The sequence below is a fragment of the Lutra lutra genome, chromosome 17 (assembly GCF_902655055.1).
Source record: "Lutra lutra chromosome 17, mLutLut1.2, whole genome shotgun sequence".
NCBI classification, from domain to species: domain Eukaryota; kingdom Metazoa; phylum Chordata; class Mammalia; order Carnivora; family Mustelidae; genus Lutra; species Lutra lutra.
In genome coordinates this window covers 10,167,699-10,188,878 of record NC_062294.1, presented here as the reverse complement: position 1 = coordinate 10,188,878, position 21,180 = coordinate 10,167,699, and the positions used below count along the sequence as shown (strand labels likewise).

Genomic DNA, 21,180 nt, shown 5'->3' with positions numbered 1-21,180 from the left:
GCCGATAGCTTACTGTAAGGGAGGCTGCCCGGCTCGCCTGTGTTAGCCTTGCGAGCCAGTTCGGTGAAAGGAGCTCTTAGGCGGCGCACCGGGTCTCCAGCCAGACCGACGTAAATCCGGGAGTGGAGCGCGTCATCTCAACGGTGAGGGGACACTAGCGTGCGGCGGGAGACCGGGTTGCTGCGCGGCGGAGAGCTAATAAAGCACCGCAGCCGGAAGTGTCTTCAGAGCGGCGTCGTACCCGGAAGCGTGGCAAGACGGCAGCCGCACCCGGAAGTGTGATGTTGCCGCTGCCTGGGAAGTGATGGTGCCCGGCCAATTGGGATACGGGATTAAAACAGGTGTTTATGTCTCTTTATCTGCTGAAGCTCATTAGAACCTCCTTTTCGGGAAATCTTGGAGGGTGCAAGTAGTTGGTCGTGTTTTTGCTTGTCTCATCCTGTTGAAACGCGAGGGGAAACAAGCACAAGGAATGTGTTCAAGGGGTCCAGGCTCAGTAGAGGCTTTTAAGAAGTTTCTTTTGCTGCCTGTCACCCTCAATTCCCTTACCCCACAGGGATGTGCAGATGGAGGCTGGAGGAGACACTACTGCCCCAGCCCCTGGGGACGCGGAGGACTTGGAGGACACCCGGTTCCCCAGTGAGGAGGCTGGAGAGGATGGAGAGGTTCACGAGGCCCCGCCGGCTCCTGGGGACGGGGACCTGGAGAAAACAGGTATGCCTTCCTCTCACCAGGGTCTTGGAAAGAATACCTAGAGGGTGTCATTGCTGGGGGAGGTCCGAGGGGGACCAGCGAGGAGTCTTTTGGGACTCAGGAAAGTAGTTTAGAGCATAGCAGGATTATTAGTAGGAGGCCATGGTGGACACACAATGTAGTTTAAGTCGTTGAGAAATGAAATCAGTGGGTGTCAGAGTGATGTTCACTGGGGACTTGGTCTGAGTTCAGGCCTTTGAGGAATCAGAGGTCAGCTGGCGCCAACGAGGGGCATGGGGGATTTAGGATGTTAAGGTCAATGAATGACCAAAAGAAAGTCGATATGACCAAAGGGGAACTATTTAAAAGTCTGTGTCTTTTGAGACTAGGGTGTTACTTAAGTCATTGAGGTGGGAAAGGGGATCAGTGGTGACAAATGCACATTCAGTGTTTACATCTTTGAGAAAGTCAGTGGTGAGTTGTTGGTGGCAGTCTTTAAGGAACCAGAAATTAGTAGATGTTAATGGTGATCATCCTTGAGGTAGCAATGGACATCAATGAGATTATCTGGAGAGTCAGACGACAGATAGGAGGGTATTTGAAGACCGAGGTCGATGCGTAGAGGTATTCAGTGGAGACTCATTGGGAGTCATTGCGGAAGCAATGCACATGGACCGCTTCGGAATGAGTGGATGTTGGTGGCATCATCAGGAAGGATGCGTGGACATCACTGAGAATAAAGGGTGTGGGTGAGGGTTGTCTGAGAATTCGGGAATTATTGGCAAGTAATGGCAGCTCTTGAGAAGGTAACTGGGAGGAGGACATGGGGGATAAGCAAATGTCAATCAAAGAATGAGGAATATGAGGTTATCAGGATTTTATAGGAAAATTGTTGAAATAAGGGTTGTCAATGGAAGATCAGTGGACATTGACTGGAATGAATGGGGGGGTGTCAAGGGAATCAGGGGGCAGTCATGGGTTTTATTGCTGATTGTTAATGATGGTCATGAGGAGGGGAGATGGAGGTCATTATTATAGTCCTGTGTGTTAGTGTATGTTATGGGGGATATTGTAAGGAGGGGCGTGGATTATCAATGAGAACAAGAGGAGGTCAGGGAAGTCAGAGGATGTCACTGAGGTCCTGGATATTAGTGGAAATTAATAGTAGTCATTGGAGGAGATGGGAGAATGAAATAAAAAAGGGTCAGGTGAATCAGGAGAGGTTATTTGAGGTCTTGGATGTTAGTAGAAGTCAATGGTAGTCATGGTGGGGAGTGGAGTGCACATGGGTTAAAATAGATTGTGTGTCAGGGTAGTCACTGGAGGTCATTGAAGACCCAGGTATTAGTGATATTAATGGAATAATTGGAATGTTAGTGAACAGCAGTGGGAGTAAATAGGGGGTTAGGGGAGGCTAAAAGATATGGGTGCTAGTGGACATTCATGGCAGTCATTGGGAGAATTAGTGGTTATCACCAAAAATATACATGGGTGACCAGAAGAGTCAATGAGGTCATTAGGGATCAGTGAACATTCATGAGAATAAATAAGGTATTAGGGAGGGATGGGGCAGGGGAAGGATTTAAATGAGAGACTATGGAGATATTAGTGGGTATCATGGTGGCCAATGAGAGATGAGTAGTCGATACTAGGAAAATAAATGAGGGGTCAACAATACATGGGGGATTGTTGAAGATGAAGTTATTAATAATGGTCATTCAGAAGCAATAGCATGCTTTGAAGTCTTGAAAGTGGCAGTTATTGGAAGTAGAATAAACAGTCTCTAGGGATATAGAGGGCTCAGTAATGACAGAGATTGGATTGTTGGGGCTTGAGGGGGATCGTGTGGAGGTCATTGAGGGGCTAAGGGGACACCTGGGGGTCTCTGTCAGCATCAGGGGTCAGTGGGGGGCGCTGGTAGAGATTTGATAAGTCCTTGGGCACATGGGGTTAAGGGGAGTCCACAGCCAGATGACCCACCAGGAGTTCCCTTTCAGAATCCGAGATGAAGGATCAGCCATCCAGCCTGCTGTCACCACTGCCCCAAACAGAGGCCCCATCATGCAACTGTGGGCTTTGGGATCCTGCAGCCTCAGAGAATAGTCCCGAGGGTGGCGCCGAGAGTGGCGCTGGGGGCCAGGGCGGGGACCCCAGTGATGAGGTCTGGCGCAGCAAGCGAAAGCACGTGTTTGTGCTGAGCGAGGCAGGCAAGCCCATCTACTCAAGGTATGGCAGCGTGGAGGCACTGTCGACGACCATGGGTGTGATGACGGCCCTCGTGTCCTTCGTGCAGAGTGCAGGAGATGCCATCCGCGCCATCTATGCTGGTGAGCAGAGGAGGAGGAGGTAGAGCAGGGGATGGTGACTGGGAAAATGGCTGACCGCCCAGCCGGCTGCCCGGGAGATTGTCCAGGCAGCCAGGGGCAAGTCCGTGTATGTGGGTGGCTGGCCAGGATCTGTCTGTTGTCTGACTGTTTGGCCTGCTGGGTTCTGAGTGATTAACACACCTGGGTCTGAGTCACTGGATACTTCCGGTTTATCTGAAAGCGTGACTTTGGAGGCTCAGCTTTGTGGCTGAGTTGGGTGTCTCTAGGTTCCATGTCAGTCCCTGCTCTGTTGTCCCCTGACCCATGCTTTGTGTCTAACGTGATTCCTTGACTGTCCCATCATGTCTCTACAACTAATCCAGACTCCCCCGAGCTGTCCTTATCCCCGTCCCAGTGTACCGCCGAGTGACCACGTGAGCTTGGGCCAGGAGTGCGTGTGTTCAGGGAAAGAGCGGCAGAGCCCTGCCTGACCCCGCCAGTCGCCGCTGACCCCTCTCTACCCCCTGCCCCCCTTCCCTCCCCCAGAGGACCACAAGCTGGTGTTCCTACAGCAGGGCCCACTGCTGCTGGTGGCTGTGTCGAGGACTCCTCAGTCGGCAGCCCAGCTCCGCGGGGAGCTGCTGGCCGTGCACGCACAGATCGTGAGCACGCTGACGCGTGCAAGCGTGGCCCGCATCTTCGCGCGCAAGCAGAACTACGACCTCCGCCGCCTGCTGGCCGGTTCGGAGCGCACGCTAGACCGGCTTCTGGACAGTGTGGAGCGGGACCCCGGCGCCCTGCTGTTGGGCGCCGTGCGCTGTGTGCCTCTGGCCCGCCCACTGCGCGAAGCCCTGGGTGCGCTGCTGCGACGGTGCACGGCGCCCGGCCTGGCCCTCTCGGTGCTGGCCATCGGAGGTCGACTGGTGACGGCGGCCCAGGAGCGGACTGTGTTAGCCGAGTGCCGGCTGGACCCCGCCGACCTGCAGCTGCTGCTCGACTGGGTGGGGGCGCCGGCCTTCGCGGCGGGGGAGGCGTGGGCACCCGTGTGCCTGCCCCGCTTCAATCCGGATGGTTTCTTCTACGCCTACGTGGCGCGCCTGGACGCCATGCCCGTGTGCTTGCTGCTGCTTGGCACTGACCCTGAGGCCTTCCATGACATGGCCACCTGCCGGCGCCTGGTTGAAGAGGGCATGCACGCCCTTGGTGCCATGCGGGCCCTGGGGGAGGCTGCCAGCTTCTCCAATGCCCCATCAGCCAGTGCTCCTGCCTACAGCGTGCAGGCTGTGGGGGCACCGGGCCTCCGGCACTTCCTCTATAAGCCACTGGATATCCCCGACCATCACCGCCAGCTGCCCCAGTTTACCAGGTAGGCCCTGACCCTGTAGGCAGTTGGCTGGGCAGGAAGGCCTGAGATCTGGCATCTTGTAGACAAGAGGTGGGAGAGAGCCAGGCATTCTCTAGAAGGATGGGATAGAATGGGTATCTGCCACTGAGGGAGGCTCAGCCACCAACCTCAAGGGATCACGTATTCTGATGAAGAAGAGGGCGCCGGTACTCGAGGAGGCCCCTCAGTAGCTGGACTTCCAACCACTGAGAAACCTCAAGTCTAATGGGGGCGGCTGGGCTCCCTCGTTTCATTGAACTCCCTAGACTGAGGGGAGATGGGCTGGCCAAGCAAGCCTCTGACTGACGCTGGCCTCCCCTGCCTTCATCACTGCAGCCCTGAGCTGGAGGCCCCGTACAGCAGAGAGGAGGAGCGACAGCGCCTGTCCGACCTGTATCACCGTCTGCACGCGCGCCTCCACAGCGCCTCCAGGCCCCTGCGTCTCATTTACCACGTGGCGGAGAGGGAGACACTGCTGGCCTGGGTGAGTCGGCTGGGGCCCGAGAGAGTTCGTTCCTGACTTCAGGCCCCCTTTCCCTCCGCTCTATCCCCTCTGACCATAACAGCCTCCATGAGGCACACCCTGCCTTGGCCCTCATCGCTCTTTCTACCATGACACACGTATCTTTGAAACCCATAAGGATTGCACAGTCTGCAGCCCTCCTGTACCGCTCTTCTCTTCGTTGTTCCCCCATTAGCTACCAGTACAGCATCCTCAACTTGGAAGAAGTCCCATTAACAGCCATCAGTGTGCCTGTTGCTTTCCCAGTAACCCTGCCCGTATGTCTCTCTGCCAGTTCATTTTTCGCTTTGGGAGTCCCCAGCATTCTTGAAGACCACAAGCTTGGTCCTAGGCTGTGCCTTCTACCTGGGGTGTCCTCCCCTGGGGTCTTCAGGGTTCCTCTCCTCACTTCCTGTGGGTCTGTTAAGGGTCAGCTGTTCAGGGAGTTTGGCCAAGGTGACCCCACTGGAAATGGCGCCTTCCCTCAGGCTCTGCCAGCTGGCAGACATGTATTAAATCATTCATTGTATGTTTATTGGGTATGAGGCATTGTTCTCACCTAAGGATTTTATTTTTAAGTTTTTTTAACTTTTATTTCTAAGCAATTTTAGACTTACAAGGAAGCTGCAAAATAGTACAAATAATTACTACAAATAGGTCCCTCACCTGGTTTCTCCAGATGTTAACCACAGGAGCTTTAAAAAAATCGGGAAATTAACATCAATACAACGTCCAATCCTCTGACTTCATTCAGATCTCACCAGTTGTCCCACTAATGTCCTTTAACTGGTCCAGAATCCAGCCCAGAATCATATGTTGGTTTATCTATTGTTATCTCTTCAGTCTCATTTATTCTAGAATCCCTTCTCAGTCTTTCGCTTCTTGCGTGTCCTGGATACTTTTTAAAAGAGTACCAGCTAGTTAGTTTGTAGGATGTCCCTCACCTTGAGATTTTCTATATTTTATCATGACTGAAATAAGGTCACGCATTCTTGACAAGAATATCAGAAGAGTGAGTGACATGCCCTTCTTTGCCCTGGATCGGGAGATCCACAATGTCAGGTTTGTCCCACTGTTGATGTAACTTAGGTCACTTGGTTAAGTTGGTGTCTCCCAGATTCTGCACTATGTAGTGTTTTCCCCCTTTGCCCCTCGTAATTATCTTGTGGGGATTATGTCAGGTTTCTGTTTTTCATCACACTTTCATTCACTAATTTTAATAGCCATTAATGATTCTTGTCTGCAATAATTACTACTCCGGTGTTTGCCACGTGGTGATTTTTGAACTGTATCATCCCTTCCACATTTATTATTTAACATTCTACTTCTATATGAAAGAACTCTTCCTCTCCCTACTTACTGGTTGAATTTTTAATTTTATATCAATATGGTCTCATGGATGTTTCTTTAAGTCAGTGAGCTAAAAGCCTTTTCTGTCATTGATTTTGGTGCTGAAACTATCTCAGTGTAGCCGGGGCGAGCCCTGTTTCTTTTTTATGTGTCTCCATCACTGTTTGAGCATTCCTGTTTTCTGGCACACAATGTTCGAGGCTCCTCATGTATTTTCTCTGCCAGTCCTGGAATCAGCCATTTGTCCAAGGAGCCTGTGTACTTTTGGTGGAGGATGGCATTTCAAAACCAAGATATTGTAGGCCCAGGATTTTAAATTAGGTTGTCAGGGGATGACTCACTGAAGAGATGGAGAGGGAAAGGACCGTGCAAATGCTGTAAGGTGAGACAGAACCTGTATGTTTTAGGAATAGCAAGGAGAGGTTAGAATGGCTGGAACAGAGTGAGCGACGGGGAGAGCAGTAAGAGGTGATGCAGAAGTGACCTGGTCAGGTTGGGTCTTTCTGGTTGGTATAAGGATTAAATGGAATTAATCCTCCTATTATGCCCCGGCTACAAAGGATGAAAACAGTTATCTGGAGCTTAGAACAGAACCTTGTATACAACAACCGCTCAGTAAATGTTAAGCCCTATTGCTGTTATACCTGGGTCCACAGGTGAGCAAACGGACATCCAGGGAGTATGTGTGTGCGTGCACGAGCGCGCGCACACACACACACACACACACAGACACAGACACAGCCAGCATTACCCAGCTGAAGCCACTAGATTCAGCTGATTCCTTCTGAATTCCTTCTGAATCTACTGAAAACTACTGAAAACCCCTGGCCCACCGTGACGTAGCACCAGGTGGGAACCCTCACCCTGTGTGTTTTCCAAACAAGAAACAAGCCTGGGGCCCAGGTGGGGTAGACAGGACAGGGCATGGCCAGCTCTGGCCTAACTAACTCTGTCTCCTCTCAAACCTGCAGGTGACTTCCAAATTTGAACTCTATACCTGCCTCAGCCCACTGGTGACAAAGGCAGGTGCCATCTTGGTAGTGACCAAACTCCTGCGCTGGGTGAAGAAAGAGGAGGATCGACTCTTCATCCGTTACCCACCCAAGTACTCCACACCCCCGGCTGCCCCAGCTGCCTCTACAGACCAACCTTCCCATAATGGCTTGTTCACTGGACCTTGAGTGGCAGAGTTCTTAGATTGGGCCGTGCTGAGAAGCACCACCTTTGGCTTTTACCTTCTGCCTCCAGCCTGGAAATGGGGCAGGAGGACACAGGAAAGGCTGCTTCCCCAGCCCGGTGATGCTCCTCCAGCTCTGGGGACATCCTTGGGCCCCTCTGCCCCACCTCTTCCACTTGGATGACATCCCTCTGTCAGGGGCTGTCTCCTCCAGTCCTGGGCACCACACCCTCTGTCCTGCAGCAGGAGTCGGCCTCCTGGTGGGCTGTGAGCCCTGAGTGTCCAGGGTTGGCCAGGGTCCCTTTGGGTGGTCCACAGGGACTCTGGAATTGGGAATGCATGGCCAGCCTTTATGAAAGGCTTTAAGAAAGAAACCATACCTAAAAGACCTCAAATCAGTTTCAACAAGGACATTCCTTTGCCCTTCACCTACTTCATCTTCACCCAGTCAGAAGTGACCCCCGTCAATGTTGGCTGCTGGTGGTGGAGAAGGTGGCCTTCTGGGCAGAACACCTGACTGACTTCACACCTGGCTGAGATCCAGACTGTGTGCATGGGAGGCGCGCTCAGCTTCTGAGGCTCGTTGAACTCACCCGTGAAGTGCAGAGAACCTCGCATCAGCTGTCACGCGAGGATCTGTGAACAACGAAAGGGTTCTCGAACTCTTGGGTACCACTGCACAGTTCACATATGTGTGTCTCGTACTTCCAACCTGCACACGTAGCAACCTAGAGAGGGAAAGGCCTCCCTAGAGTTCATGTGCATGGGCACAGCACTCCCTTCCCAACGGACCAAGACCCGGTCGTGCCCTACAGGAGAGTTGGCGGACCTTGGGGTGTACGCATGCGCGCTGTCGTTCAGGGGCTCGGGTCCGCGGTTCAAAACCTCCGTGCTGCTCCGCCCGGGTCAACTGACGGGCCAACGCGCGCTGCACGCATGCGCGCTCACGTAGGTTTTTGGTGGTTTTTTGTTTTGTTTTGTTTTGTTGACCAATCGTCATCCCAGGTGTACGCAAGCGCAAACCCCACGTTGAAAAATGGAAAACGGCAGGTTGGAGCCTTTGAAAATGGAGCCCCCCGAATTGGTAAAGAAGGCCGAGGAGGCTGAAGGTAGGAAGGGCGAGCCAGCCTCTCTGGGCGCGGCGGAAGGGAGAGAGCCCTGTCCCGTCACAATGACAAAATAGTAATAGCAGTACTAAAAAAAAAAAGTAAAAATGTAAGCTTTTTATCAAAACAAAACCGTTCACCAAAGGGGAAAAAAATAACGTGCATCTTGTCATCATCTAGATTAACTCCGCTTTATCGGGCACATTGGTTTAAATGTTTCGAAGGAACAGTCGACTAAATATTTCAATCCGTATCTCCGCAGACGAAACACAGAGACGGATGTCGTCTCAAAAGCCACCGGCTCCTGTCACACCGAGGAGAAGCACAGTAGTTCCCCAGTGTCACTTCACACCCAGCCCACATCCCATCTCACACGGACTTGAGTCTGAATCGAGGGGCCTCTCCCGTGCCCGGCGTCGCTTTGGGGCCCTTGGTCGATAGTGACACGCCCACACCCCTGCGAGGGGCAGGGGGTGGCCCTTGAGATCATTAGAAAACGTAGTGTGGCCCGAAGAAGGAGCTCCCAATTCAGTGACCCACCGCTATGTCACTAACATTCTTTTTTTTTTTTTTTTGTAGACATCTTTGGAATGTACCAAAGTACAGCACATAATATGGTGAAGGCCCACTCCTGTCTCCACAGCTCTGACTTTCTGTCCTCTGATCTATGTCCCCCTTCGTACACACTCTTTAAACCACTGGATCAATGTCATTTGGACTGCATCTTTCCAGATCTATCTATGCAGACGTCAACAATAATTACGATTGTTCACTTGTTTATTGTTACTTCTCTAGCACCTAAAACAATGCCCGCTTGGCAGATAGTAGGTGCTTACTAATTTTTTTTTTTTTAATTGTATGAACAGTAACAGGAAGAGCTCTCAGGTTAGGGCTAGGCATCAAGGGCCAGCTTTCAACAAAGGACATTCAGAAAGAAGACAGATGCAAATAGATCTCATATATTAAGCACTTGCTATAGCGCTTAAAATAGTAGCAATTGTGCTAAAACCTATTTTAGAATCCAGCTTTCAAATTAGTCAAAATTGGAGTCATAATTAACTTCACCAGCATTGGAGAAAATTGAAAAGCATGTAAGTTAGCATTTCTAGCCCATGGAAAATGGATTTAAAAAGAGAGGGATAAATTAATATTGATTACTGTGTGGGGAAACAGGCTCTCTCTTGCCTCACTCAGAACTGACCAGTAAAGGCTTTGCTAGAAGCGGTTTGGCAGAATATTTTTAGCATCTAAAATGCTATTCCATCTCTTTAGTCACCATTCTTGGTAATCAGGGAATATACAGATGTGTGGCCCATGAAGGACCATCATAGTGTTGTTGATGGAAGGAGAACAAGGAGCAATCAGGGAAATGTCTAGATTTAGATATATCCACTCCTATTGTGGAATGACTGGGTGGTGGACCTTTTTTTAAGCAGTAGGAAAAAAATAAGATAATTAAAAATGAATTTTTAAAAGAGTAAGATCACGGGTTATTGACACAGAATCAGCTTCAAAGGTGATCATACTTTTATGAGAGAAAAGCGAGTTGGGATTTTAAAAAAAATTATAAAGAGGGGCAGTGTCAACTAGAGCCCTAGGTATGTTGCACAGTATCTGAAGGCTAAAGGCCTAACTGATGACTCTTAACTAGGGACTTAACATTTTTAGGGGTGTGCAGAGGTGGAGGCATTTTTGTGACTTTTTTTTCTTTTATTTTTCTTTCAGGAATATGTAGTGCTATATAATTTTAAAATAGAGAAGGGGAAATTTTGAATGGCGTCCGAGGATCATATTTTAATGTTGATCAATATTAACATCCCAGTTTTGATGGTTATACTGTGGTTACCTGGTAGAGTCCCTTGCATATAAGAAATATACACTGGAATATTAAGGAATAATGGGCCATGATGCCAGCAATATGGTACAGAAATGCTCACAAATGAGAAATCAATACAAAGGCAAATAGGAGCACTGTGGCCTTTTTCTACCACTTTTATGTACATCTGAAATTATTTCAAAATAAAATGTTAAAAGGGACTCATGCTGTACAGGCTGTTTTGTAATCCGGATTTCTCAGAAACTTTTTATCAAGATGTTAGTTGGGTTATTTAAGAGATTTACGGATCACTCATAATCACTTGTACTAGAAAGGAAGTGGAGAGGAAAAGTGAAGATGGAGCTTTTGCAGAAATGGTTACAAAAGCCAGCTGTAAAAGACATGGGGCCAATCGAGAAATCACATTGATTACTGGATGGTATTGCATGAGGACTGTTAATCTTGTCAGTGTGATGACAGGATTGGAGTTATCTAAAAATGGCCTCAGGTAGTTGAGATTCTTAGTGAAGTATCTGGGGATGAAATGTAATAAAACATACAGCTTGCCTGAAAATACTTCAGCACAGAAAAAAACAGCTGAAGCCAATATGGATGAAAGTAATAGTTATCAGATCTTAGCAATGCATAATCACAGTTCATCATGGTGTCCTCTCTATTTTCATGGATGTTTAGAAATTTTCATTTGAAATCCTACAAAGAAAATAATGACAAATACTTCTCCCTGTTAATAAAATAGCTTTAGTTTTTTTGTTTCATTTCCAAATATGTTTTTAAAAGATTTTCTTTATTTGACAGAGAGCAGCAGGGGTAGTGGTAGGCATAGGCAGAGGGAGAAGCAGGCTCCCCAATGATCAAGGAGCCTGATGTGGGACTTGATCCCGGGACCCTGGGATCTTGACCTGAGCCGAAGGCAGACACTTAAGTGACAGCCACCCAAGTGTCCCTTATTCCCAATATTAAGAGTATTGTAAAAATTAAAAGTCTCAAGAAGAGGCATATCCATTATTATTGATTATATCAGAGAAAGGCAGTAAGATTTAGAGCCAAGAAGAGAAGGGGAAGTTTCATTTTTAACTTCACATATTTTGTAGTGTGTGAATGTTTTGGGGGTAAGAAAGTAAAAAAGCAATACATGAAATACATTTTCCTAAAAGATCTGAGGGTGTTCACCAAACGGTTGGAGGCAGTTACCTCTAGGAAGGGGAGTGATTCATTGAAGGTGTTGTTCCTGAGAGGAAGCTGTTACTTTTTTGTCCTTGTTTTTCTACAGTTGTTTATTAAATAGTCAAAAGTTCAAATGCAAAGTTAAATTAACGCATAGTAATTTGTAAATGATTTGAGATAAGACATGCAAAGAAAGCGAACATACCAGCAAACATTTTAACAAAACCCAATAAGCTCAGGTTAAAAACCCCTGATTTATAACATGATTTGTTTTTAAAGATTGATTTATTTATTTGAGAGGGAGTGAGAGAGTGGGCAGGGGCAAGGGGAGAGGAAGAGGGAGAGAAAGTCTCAGTCAGGTTCTGCACTGAGTGTGAAACCTGACATGGGGCTCAATGTCATGACCCTGAGATCATGACCCAGGCAGAAACCAAGAGATGGACACCTAACTGACTGCACCACCCAGGCTCCCTCCAACATGATTTTTCATGGCTAAAAAAGATTTCATCCTATGAACATGCCATATTTAACTAAAATATCTTTAGATTGCTTCTGTTTGTAAGATTAGAAATAAGGAACAACTTGCCCACCATCATTTATTCCCTGGAGACAGATTCCTCCTAGATAGGGAATTTCTGATGTAGAGGATTTGAGTAATTTTTTTGATATTTACTACCAAAAGTGTTGAAATGTAATACTGGTTCTGCCTATCAGATTGGCAAAAATGAAGAAGTTGGAAAATGTACTTGGCTGCTAAGAGTACGGGGAAGGAAACTTTTATGGGCCTGCTTGAAATACAGGGAGAGCAATTTCATAAAACCAGTCAAATTTAGTAGTACACATGCTCTCTGATCCATCAGGTGGCCTAGTAGGAATTTATCCAGTAAATATATTCATATATATGCACAAAAAGTATGCATGGGGATGTTTTTCTGGTTGAATACACGATTCAGTTTTGTCCCTCCCCAAAATTTATGTCTATCAGTACCTTAGAATGTGGCCTTAATTGGAAATAGGGTCTTTGTAGGTATAACTAGTTAAGATAAAGTCATTCTGGGGCGCCTGGGTGGCTCAGTGGGTTGACCTCTGTTTTCGGCTAGGGTCATGATCTCAGGGTCCTGGGATCGAGCCCTGCATTGGGCACTCTGCTCGCCGGGGAGCCTGCTTCCCCCTCTCTCTCTGCCTGCCTCTCTGCCTACTTGTGATCTCTGTCTGTCAAATAAATAAATAAAATCTTTAAAAAAAAAGAAAAAGATAAAGTCGTTCTGGATTATGATGGGCCCTTATCCAATGACAGGTATCCTTATAAGAGGGAAACTTGCACATACAGAAATTCACAGAATGCCAGGTGAAGACACACACAGAGGAAGACATTTTTTGTGGTACTTTCTTATGGCAGCCCAAGAGAAACTAATACAGATGGTCACTGTGGCCTTGTTTGTAACAGCAAAAGAAGGGAAGCAGCCTGAGTATCTATCAGTAGGGGACTTCTCTTAAATTATTGTCTGCCCGTTCAGTGGACTACTATGAAGCCACTAAAAAGAATAAAAACATCACCAGTATACACTGTCAGATGAAATATACAAGATGTAGGCACCATGTGTGACACACCACCACTTAAAAAGCAAGAGTGGACTTGTGCTTGTATGTGAATTGAATTATCTCCAACTAGACAACAAACAGCTTATAACGCCAGTGATCTCTGTGAAGGGGAAGTGAGGAACTTAGGGTCTGAGGAGGAGGGACTTTGCACTGTACGTGTCCATGAGTAAGCATCTTTTCCTTTACCTTGGGACTCTCATATGTGTTGTAGAGCTGCCTTTCATTTTCTCTGCACCGTGTTCCTTGGAGAGGAGTGGGTCACTGGACCTTGAGCTTTTATCATTAATTTCAAGAGTTTACGATGTTAACATTTTTCCTGTGGGGCTTTTGTCGGTTATAATTTTAAAAGTAATACAGACTCACGTTAAATACACATAGGTGTGTATATGGTTAAAAAGGATCTTTGAATCAGGATCCAAATAAGGTATTTCCCTACAACTGAATCATTCATATATATATAAAAGAGACTTGGCGCATATATATATATATATATATATATATGCGCCAAGTCTCTTTTAATCAATAGAGTTTCCCCTCTCCCTCTTTTTTTTTCTTTGCAATTTATTTCTTGAAGAAACCAGATTGCCCTGTGGCATTTTCCAGCATCTGTATCCCTCTGGGGTCATTTAATATGTTTCTCTGCCCCTTTCATTTCTTCTGGTTGATATTCAGGTATAGAAGCCTGGTAAGTTTCCTGGGCTGGTTTGGTTTCATTTTTGGCAAGAATCCTTCATAAGTGGTGTGCTCTGCCATGAGGAGGCTCACAATATCTGCTTGTTCTTTTTTTGATGTTAGCAATAACCATTCCTTACACCCATCAGTTCTTTAGGAATTTGCAAATTGTGACCTATAATGATTTTTTAAAAATCCATATGCCGTCTTCCTGCCCTGCTGCATCGGGTGGAACTGCATACTGATTTTAAACAGCAGCAGCAAAAGCGCATCCCCTTCTCCCACCCTGAGTTTCATTTCATTAAGGGGATGCCCGTGGTGTCCTTTGACCTTTTAGGGGAAGCTGACCCTTAGGAGTCCTGATTCATCCAGCACACATCAGAAAGCTCATGGGGCAGGGGACAGGGTCTTGCAGGAGCTCTGGCTGGAAACCTGCCCGCCCCCAAAGTCTGTCCTCAGTTCCAGCTCAGGGTTTCTGCAGAACTCCCGGCGTCTTTCTTCCTTCCTTCCCAGATAGGCCTGGACCTTTCCGCCACCCTGTAATTCTGGTTTTCATCTCCACAGAGCAGACCAAGTCTTTGACGATGACTGAAGACCTGCTGGCATTGGTGAAAAGGCTGCAGAAAGGTCATGTGTCTCCTTGTGTCTGAGGCTCAGCCTGGGGTTTTGAGGCAGGCGGATGTGGTTCAAAATTAGTCCCCTCAGCTCAACAACCCTGGGAAGTTATCCCACCGTGCATTTTCCCCCTTATACAATTTAATTCTTTGCACCTAAAGTACAGCTTGAAAATTTAAGAAGTATAAGGGAATGGAAAACCCTCCTCTCTTACACACACACACACACACACACACACAAACCAGCCATCCATGTCCCTGACTCAAGGGCTAGCAGCAACTATTTTAAAAATTCTTAGGTATTCTTCCAGAGATTAAAAAAAAATACATTCCTGGGTGTGTAGTCTTTGTCTTCCCTTTTTACACACAAATGGCAAATGGCCATGCAAATAGCTGCACTTTGCGTCCCTCGGTGAGGGGGCCTAGGAGCCAGCCTGCATGGGGGCTGGGGCACAGTGCTGGCTAGGTTTGAGGCTTGACCCCCAGACCAGGCCATCTGCAACTAAAATACTATGACCCATTGGTCTGTTTGGTCTGTTCCAAAGAAAAGAGAACCTCTCCTTCCTCCAGCCTGCACGCCCCTGCCCGCCATGGCCACCTGCATTGGAGCTGCTGTCTAGGCTAACATTAGGTAGAGAAATTACAGGACTAGAAATGCAGAGTTACCATAACTGTCTCCAGTAAAATGAGGCCCCCCAGGAATGTGTTAAGTCATAATCAGCACCTTGGAGATCATTCACTCTCCTAGAAGTCTCAGGAGATGGGAGTTGGTGGTCTCAGAAAATCTAGGGCTTGAGTTTATTAACTCCAGAACTCCAGAGTGTCAGGGGTGGGTAGTGAGACCCAGCAAGGGTTGGGAAGCTTTTGCCCCAACTCCATGCTGCTGACCTTGAAGCCAAAACGGGATGAGGAGGAAGACTTCTCCATACAGAGCCCTGAAATTGGGACTGTAGGAAGTTAGAGATAGTTCTCTAAAGAGAGCATGATCTCTCTGTCACTGGAAAATGTTAAAGCTGCCACCCACAAGATGAAAGCAGCATTTTCGCCATTTCTCAGAGGAGGCCAGTACCAGAATCAGATGAGAAGTGACTGTTAAGCTTTTAACAGGGTAGGGCAGGTGGGAGATCTCCACTGACTCCCAGCACACGCAAAATTACTTCTAGAATCCTCCACTGTGTCCCAGGAGCCCTGTGTGATCTGCCAACTCCACTTTCCCCCACCTGGCCTCCTGGTACTTTCGACTTACTCACTAGGCTCACATCAGCCACACCGGTCCCTTAGCCATTACCTTAGGCATGTGGTCCCGAGGTAATGGCTTACTCCCACTGCTGGGGCTCACTTCCTCTGCTCAAGCTTTGCACTGGTCCCTCCGCCTGGCGTGGTTCCCCTCCCTCATATTCCCCAGCACGCAGAACTGCAGGGCTCCCTTTCCTCACTTCAGGGGGGCCCTTCCATATCAAGAAGCACCTTCTACCCTCTCACCCTTCGACCCCTTGCCTCACTTTATTTCCAGCTGCAGCAGTCACTGCCACCCACACTGACCGCTCAGATCCTTGTTCGGTGTCCGTCTGGCCCATGCAGAATGCAAACCCTGTGAGGCCCTCTTACAGAGTCCAGCCAAAGCAGGCACTCGATAAATGCGTTTTGATTGCTAGTATCAGAGACGCTGTACCAACACCCACCCATCTCTTTCTGCCTTAGACAGCCAGGCATCTGCCCTCTCCGGCTCAGTCTTTCTCTCACTCTGCAGAGGGAAGCCTGGAGCCACAGATTGAAGACCTGATTAACCGGATTAATGAGCTTCAGCAAGGTAAACCCCAGGACCTAGCCTTCCTAGCTAGCCAGAAAGAACCTGAACTTTGAGTGCCTCCACTTCCTCATCTATAAAATCCAGACACCTCTGGGTTGTTGAAAGATGAGTGTGCAGCGTCAGAGTGTGCAAGAGAATAGCAGGGTTAGAGGCTGGCACTCACACAGTGTCCTCTTCTTTGGCCCAGCAAAGAAGAAATCCAGTGAGGAACTGGGAGAAGCCCAAGCTCTCTGGGAGACCCTGCATAGGGAACTGGACTCCTGTAAGTAGGACCAAAAGAGGGACCCATAGATCTTCTCAGCACTGCCGATGTTCTCCGCACACCTCAGGGTTTTGGCATGGGCTGTTCCCTCCATCTGCAGTGCTCTTATCTGTGTAACACCGATTGCCTTTTGCTATCTCACCTTTCTGCTCTCACCCCAAACTTCATTCTAACAGATCTACCTCTTCTAGATATGGACTACCACCATCCCTCGGTCACTCCCACTCCCCAGCTTTATTTGTTTCTTCAAGCCTTTATCTCCCCTTGACATAGTGCATTTCTTTCTGGTCATCTCTCCCATGGGTACAAACCCTGTGCATTCTGCGGGGTCTTCACTCCTCTGGCACTTACAGAGAATGTGGACACTGACGGGGAGAAACTGGATCAGGACGGTCCCCAGTGGGAGATGGGTGCGGGTGGCAAGGAGACACCTCCCCTGCCGTGGGATATCTTCTGTAACTTGGACATGCCTTTGCATGAAGTTGCAGTGGGGACAGGGGAGGTGGCCTCTGGGGGCTCATAGTGTCACTGTGTTTTCCAGTGAATGGAGAGAAAGTGCACCTAGAGGAGGTCTTGAGCAAGAAGCAAGGTATTTATCAGCTGCCCTGTCTTCATTGTTCTACCGCATTCGACCCACAAAACCCCACAATTCCCGGAACAGTCAGAGGAATCCCACTGAAACCTGAATCGGGGTGCTTCCCTCTCTGCTCAGACCTTTCCCTTACCTGCCACTTGACTCAAAGCAGACACTAAAGGCCTCCGAGTGCCCTCCAATGTGTGACATGATGTGGGACCCATTACCTCCCCCGAATCCTGACTCCCCAAGAGGTCACACAGGGCTCCCTTGCTTCCTCTCCCCACAGAGGCACTGAGGATCCTCCAGCTGCACTGCCAAAGGAGGGAATGTGGAGCTCAGAAGTAAGAGGTCCTGCTCAACTCTTCCCCGCCTTATTCCCCAACCTGAGGGAGGAAGGAGCCAGAGCTAGGGAAAATATACCTTGGACACACACTCCTCACTTTTCCTTTCTGTAGAATAGAATAGCTAGACAAGAGACTTCCCTGCTGATCTTTGCTATCAGACAGTGGTGTTGAGATTAACTCACTCGTTGGATCATTCATTGCTCGTTTCTTTATTAAATAAATCTCACCCACTGGTGTTATTCTAATTCTTCTTCCATTGGCTGTCCATCTCTTCCACCATCCATTCATTTATTTATTTGCCCACTTAGGCCTCCAGTCATCCCCTTACTCACCTGTCCACCCACTCACCCATTCATCCATTCATCCGCACATCTGTGAAATCCTTTTCCAGCCAGCCAGACAGCCATTATGTCTCCAGCTTTCCATCCAATCATCTGGGCAACCCTCTCTCCACCTTTCCAATCACCCATTCATCTAGCTACTCATTTCTTCACCCTACCATACACCCAGACATTTATCAATCCTTCTAGCAACCTTTCCTTTATTTCTCTGTCCAGCTATCATCCCTCCACTCATCATTTCTCCAGCCAGCTCTCACCTCGTCAGCCATTCACCCATCCAGTTACTGTCCATCCAACCATCTCTCCAACCTTGGAATCTTTACCTAACAGGTTCTTGTGACCAGAAGTCTCACACCCTGATGTACCATGATTTTAATTCTGTGGGAAAACCTGATGATAAAGCTCAACGACACCACACTGCTAATACTGTGTGATGAGCAGTTTATGTTCATTTTTCTACCTGATCCTTGCAATGACAATTATAGGAGTTAAGGGTGACTGTCAGCCTTCCACCACTATTACCATTTTACATATAAGGAAATAGACCCAGACTGGTTAAGTAATTTGTCCAGGGTCGCGGTTAAATAGCATATCTAGGCCTCAAGCTGGGACTTTAGATTCTATTAAGCTACACTACTAAACCCCTCAAGGAAGTGTCTTGGGAAGGCACACTTTGATGAGGGACAGGATGGACAGGATGATCATCTCAACAGAGGTCCATAAAGGTGCACGTTCTGTCACGGAAGAAAGGAGAATGATGAAGGTTGTGAACAGACCATTGCCGTCCCCCAGTCCTGCTGAATGAAGTGGGAGCTTATTCAGAGAATATGACTAAGAGTTGTCTTTCTCCTTCCAGGAAGACCACGTTGCAGGAGTTCACAGAGCAAATTTCAATCCCTAACTCTCAGGTCACAGAGAACTGCACAAAGAAGAAGCTGGGGTAACTACTGAGGGTAACCTTGGGTCTACGGCCCAGTGTGCTGCTGGTTTGGCATGGCGGTGGGACTTGCATCAGGGAGTTTGTTGGAAGAGGAGCTGTGGGAACCAAGGCTTGGAGGAGAAGGCCCATAAAAGGGCTCCTAGTAGAGGGAGCACTGGGCAAAGATCCAAAAGCCATCCAGAGGAATCCCCAGTCTGGACCAGACCTGATGTCAGTCCTAGCTGACTGACCTAGTCATTTCTGGGTGTTGGCCCCTAGGTTACACGTTGAAGAACAGCTGGAGACTGTGATGGGCCAGCACAAGGACCTCTGGGAATTCCACGTGAGCCATCATTGCCTCCAACCACAGCCCCTCCTCTCCTGGTTTCACTATCTCCACTGATTGGCTCAGTGTCTACCCACTGCTCACCCCAACTCCATGAGATAGTTTTTGACTCCTTTCCTCCTCTTACCCACCTACTCAGCCCTTCAGCTTTTGCCTTAAATTTAGCCTCCTCTTACCATTGCCCCATTGCCACAGCCAGCATCTGCCACCCAGCCTGCTTCCTCCCTGCTTACCTAGAGTTTGCTCCCCTTGCAGTGGCAAATACGAACCCTGAAAAGGCCATGGTCCGATCATTCCTTCATTGAACGAATGAAGGATGTGCCCAGCAACATTCCAGGAAGGAGGAGACAGTGGGGAGCCAAAGGGGCCAAGTATTTGCTTGTCCCCAGTACAGTTGGGAGCAGGTGGAGGCATACTCAGACTCCAAACAAATAATTAGCTAGATCAGTCAGTGGGGAAGGCCTCTCTGGGCAGGTGACATCTGAACGCAGACATAAAGGGAGAAAAACACGCAGCTATTTTGGTGCAAATGGTCCTGGAAGAAGGAACGGCCAATGCAAAGGCCTTGAGGCTGAAGCGTACCCGGGGTATTTGAAGAAGAGCATGGGGAGGCGGGTGGAAGGAAGATGGGGGTAGTGAGAAGAGATGAAATTTGAGTGAGAGGTATACGGGGACATGGGGAGCTTTTGGAGAGGAAATTCGTCCCCACCACCACCAGGCCACAGCTGGAACTGCACATCGAATTAACAGTTGAATGAATGAATGACATAATACGAGTAAGGGCTTGCCCAGGGGCTGAGAGGACAAACGGACGGATAGGTCTCCCTTCTCGCAGGTGTTGAAGCAGCGACTGGCCTGGGAGATAAGCGCCCTGCAGAGCAGCAAGGAGCAGTTGCTCACTGAAGGTGGGACCCCCATGCAGGATTGGGGCCGAGGGGGCGGGGCCAAGCCCTCTAGAGCTCCTGGCCCCGCCCATGACGCGCCCGCCCACCCGCAGAGAAACTGGCGCGGGCCAAGCTAGAGGAGGTGGAGCTGCAGCTGAGTTCGCCACCCGAGGTCGGGGACGTCCGGGCGGTGCACGATGGGTGAGTGGGCCAGGGAGCATGGGGCGAAAGGGAAGGAGCAAGGAGGGGGGCGAGGGCAATGAGCCGACTTTCCCCCGGCACCGCCTCCAGCCGCCCCCCTTGAAGGCCTGGCTCTGGAGTGGGTCCGTGGGGCCTCCGGGGTGCGGCGCCCCTTGTACCCCAGCCGCTCGCGCCCCGGCCGCTTGGCGTCCGAGGTCTCTGTCGGGATCTTGGTGCCTTCCTCCCCGCGCCGCTCCACTCTCGTTCTCTTCTTCCTCTCCGCGCCCCCTGCTCTCCAGGCTGAGGGCGGAGCTGGAGAAATTCGGGGGCCAGGGTTCTGCCCAAATTCATTGCACGCCAAAGGACGGGGCCTCCACAAGAGAGGTAGGGAGCTCGGCGATGCGGGGAGGGGGCAGAGATGGCGGGCGGGGTGCCTCGGAGTCTCTTGGAGAAAGCGTCAGTGGGAGCAGGGCGCCCCGGCGGGGGGACGTGACGGGTGGGGTAAAGGCAGCCGCCGGCCCGCGTTGCGCGGACGCCAGCGCCCTCGGGAGCCGGGGTCTGCAGTCTGACTTGCGGCTCCCGCAGGCCGGCCCCGAGCGCTCCGGCCGCCCTCAGCGAGGACCTGGAGCCGCCCCCAGAGCAATAGGACCCTCCCGAAGCTCCTCACCCCTTCCCGCTTCCAGGCGGGCGGAGAAATAAAGGCGAGGATTTCGGACCTTCCTCCACCTCCTGCCTGAGTCTGTATTCCCGGGTCTTGGGGGTGGAGGGCAGGGCCCTGGCGCGCTGCAGGCCGGGGCGTGTCCAGGCACTCTGGGCGGGGCTTCTTCCGGGCTCCGCCCACCAACCGCGTGGAGGACTCCGGAAGCTCCGGGAAGGTTCCTGAGCATCAGGAAGGACTCGTGGGTGGTGTGTTAGGATAGGGAGTCCACCACCCCTCAGTTAGACAGAGAGCACTGTCGATACTGCAAGTCACACAGCGAGATTTATTTCCAGCTAGTTGGGGTCCGAGTATCTGCCCGATGCAGCGGGTTTCTGCAAGGACCCCTGCTGGCTGGAAATAAACCTCAATGTGTGATTTGCATTATCGAGAGCGCTCTCTGTCTAATTGAG

The 21,180-nt window shown here is 49.5% G+C and overlaps 2 protein-coding genes across 3 annotated transcripts; both read left to right on the top strand.

Moving 5' to 3' along the window:
- The first annotated feature begins 8 nt into the window (after positions 1-8).
- On the top strand, positions 9-10,555 carry MON1B (MON1 homolog B, secretory trafficking associated). Of its 2 annotated transcripts, none has more exons than XM_047711566.1 (6): positions 9-143; positions 557-714; positions 2,691-3,020; positions 3,546-4,365; positions 4,720-4,867; positions 7,207-10,555. In XM_047711566.1, exons 2-6 carry the CDS (start codon positions 567-569, stop codon positions 7,414-7,416), a joined length of 1,656 nt encoding a protein of 551 aa, XP_047567522.1. In that variant the 5' UTR covers positions 9-143; positions 557-566; the 3' UTR covers positions 7,417-10,555. The 2 variants fall into 2 exon arrangements, with proteins under 2 accessions (XP_047567522.1, XP_047567521.1); XM_047711565.1 differs by having other exon boundaries at positions 45-341.
- SYCE1L (synaptonemal complex central element protein 1 like) lies at positions 8,418-20,971 on the top strand. Its single transcript, XM_047711567.1, is given in 13 exon segments — positions 8,418-8,521; positions 14,358-14,420; positions 16,158-16,217; positions 16,405-16,479; positions 17,021-17,068; positions 17,343-17,397; positions 18,598-18,681; positions 18,940-19,003; positions 19,842-19,911; positions 20,004-20,091; positions 20,370-20,454; positions 20,656-20,676; positions 20,678-20,971. Coding segments are annotated over 13 exon segments (825 nt in total). The 5' UTR covers positions 8,418-8,448; the 3' UTR covers positions 20,717-20,971.
- Positions 20,972-21,180: the final 209 nt, after the last annotated feature.

Bases quoted from the DNA above. Each gene is read 5' to 3' on its own strand.
- MON1B (XM_047711566.1), top strand. From the start codon at position 567: ATGGAGGCTGGAGGAGACACTACTGCCCCAGCCCCTGGGGACGCGGAG. The intron at 715-2,690 runs GTATGCCTTCCT...GTTCCCTTTCAG, and splicing joins CGGGGACCTGGAGAAAACAG to AATCCGAGATGAAGGATCAG. The intron at 4,868-7,206 runs GTGAGTCGGCTG...TCAAACCTGCAG, and splicing joins GGGAGACACTGCTGGCCTGG to GTGACTTCCAAATTTGAACT.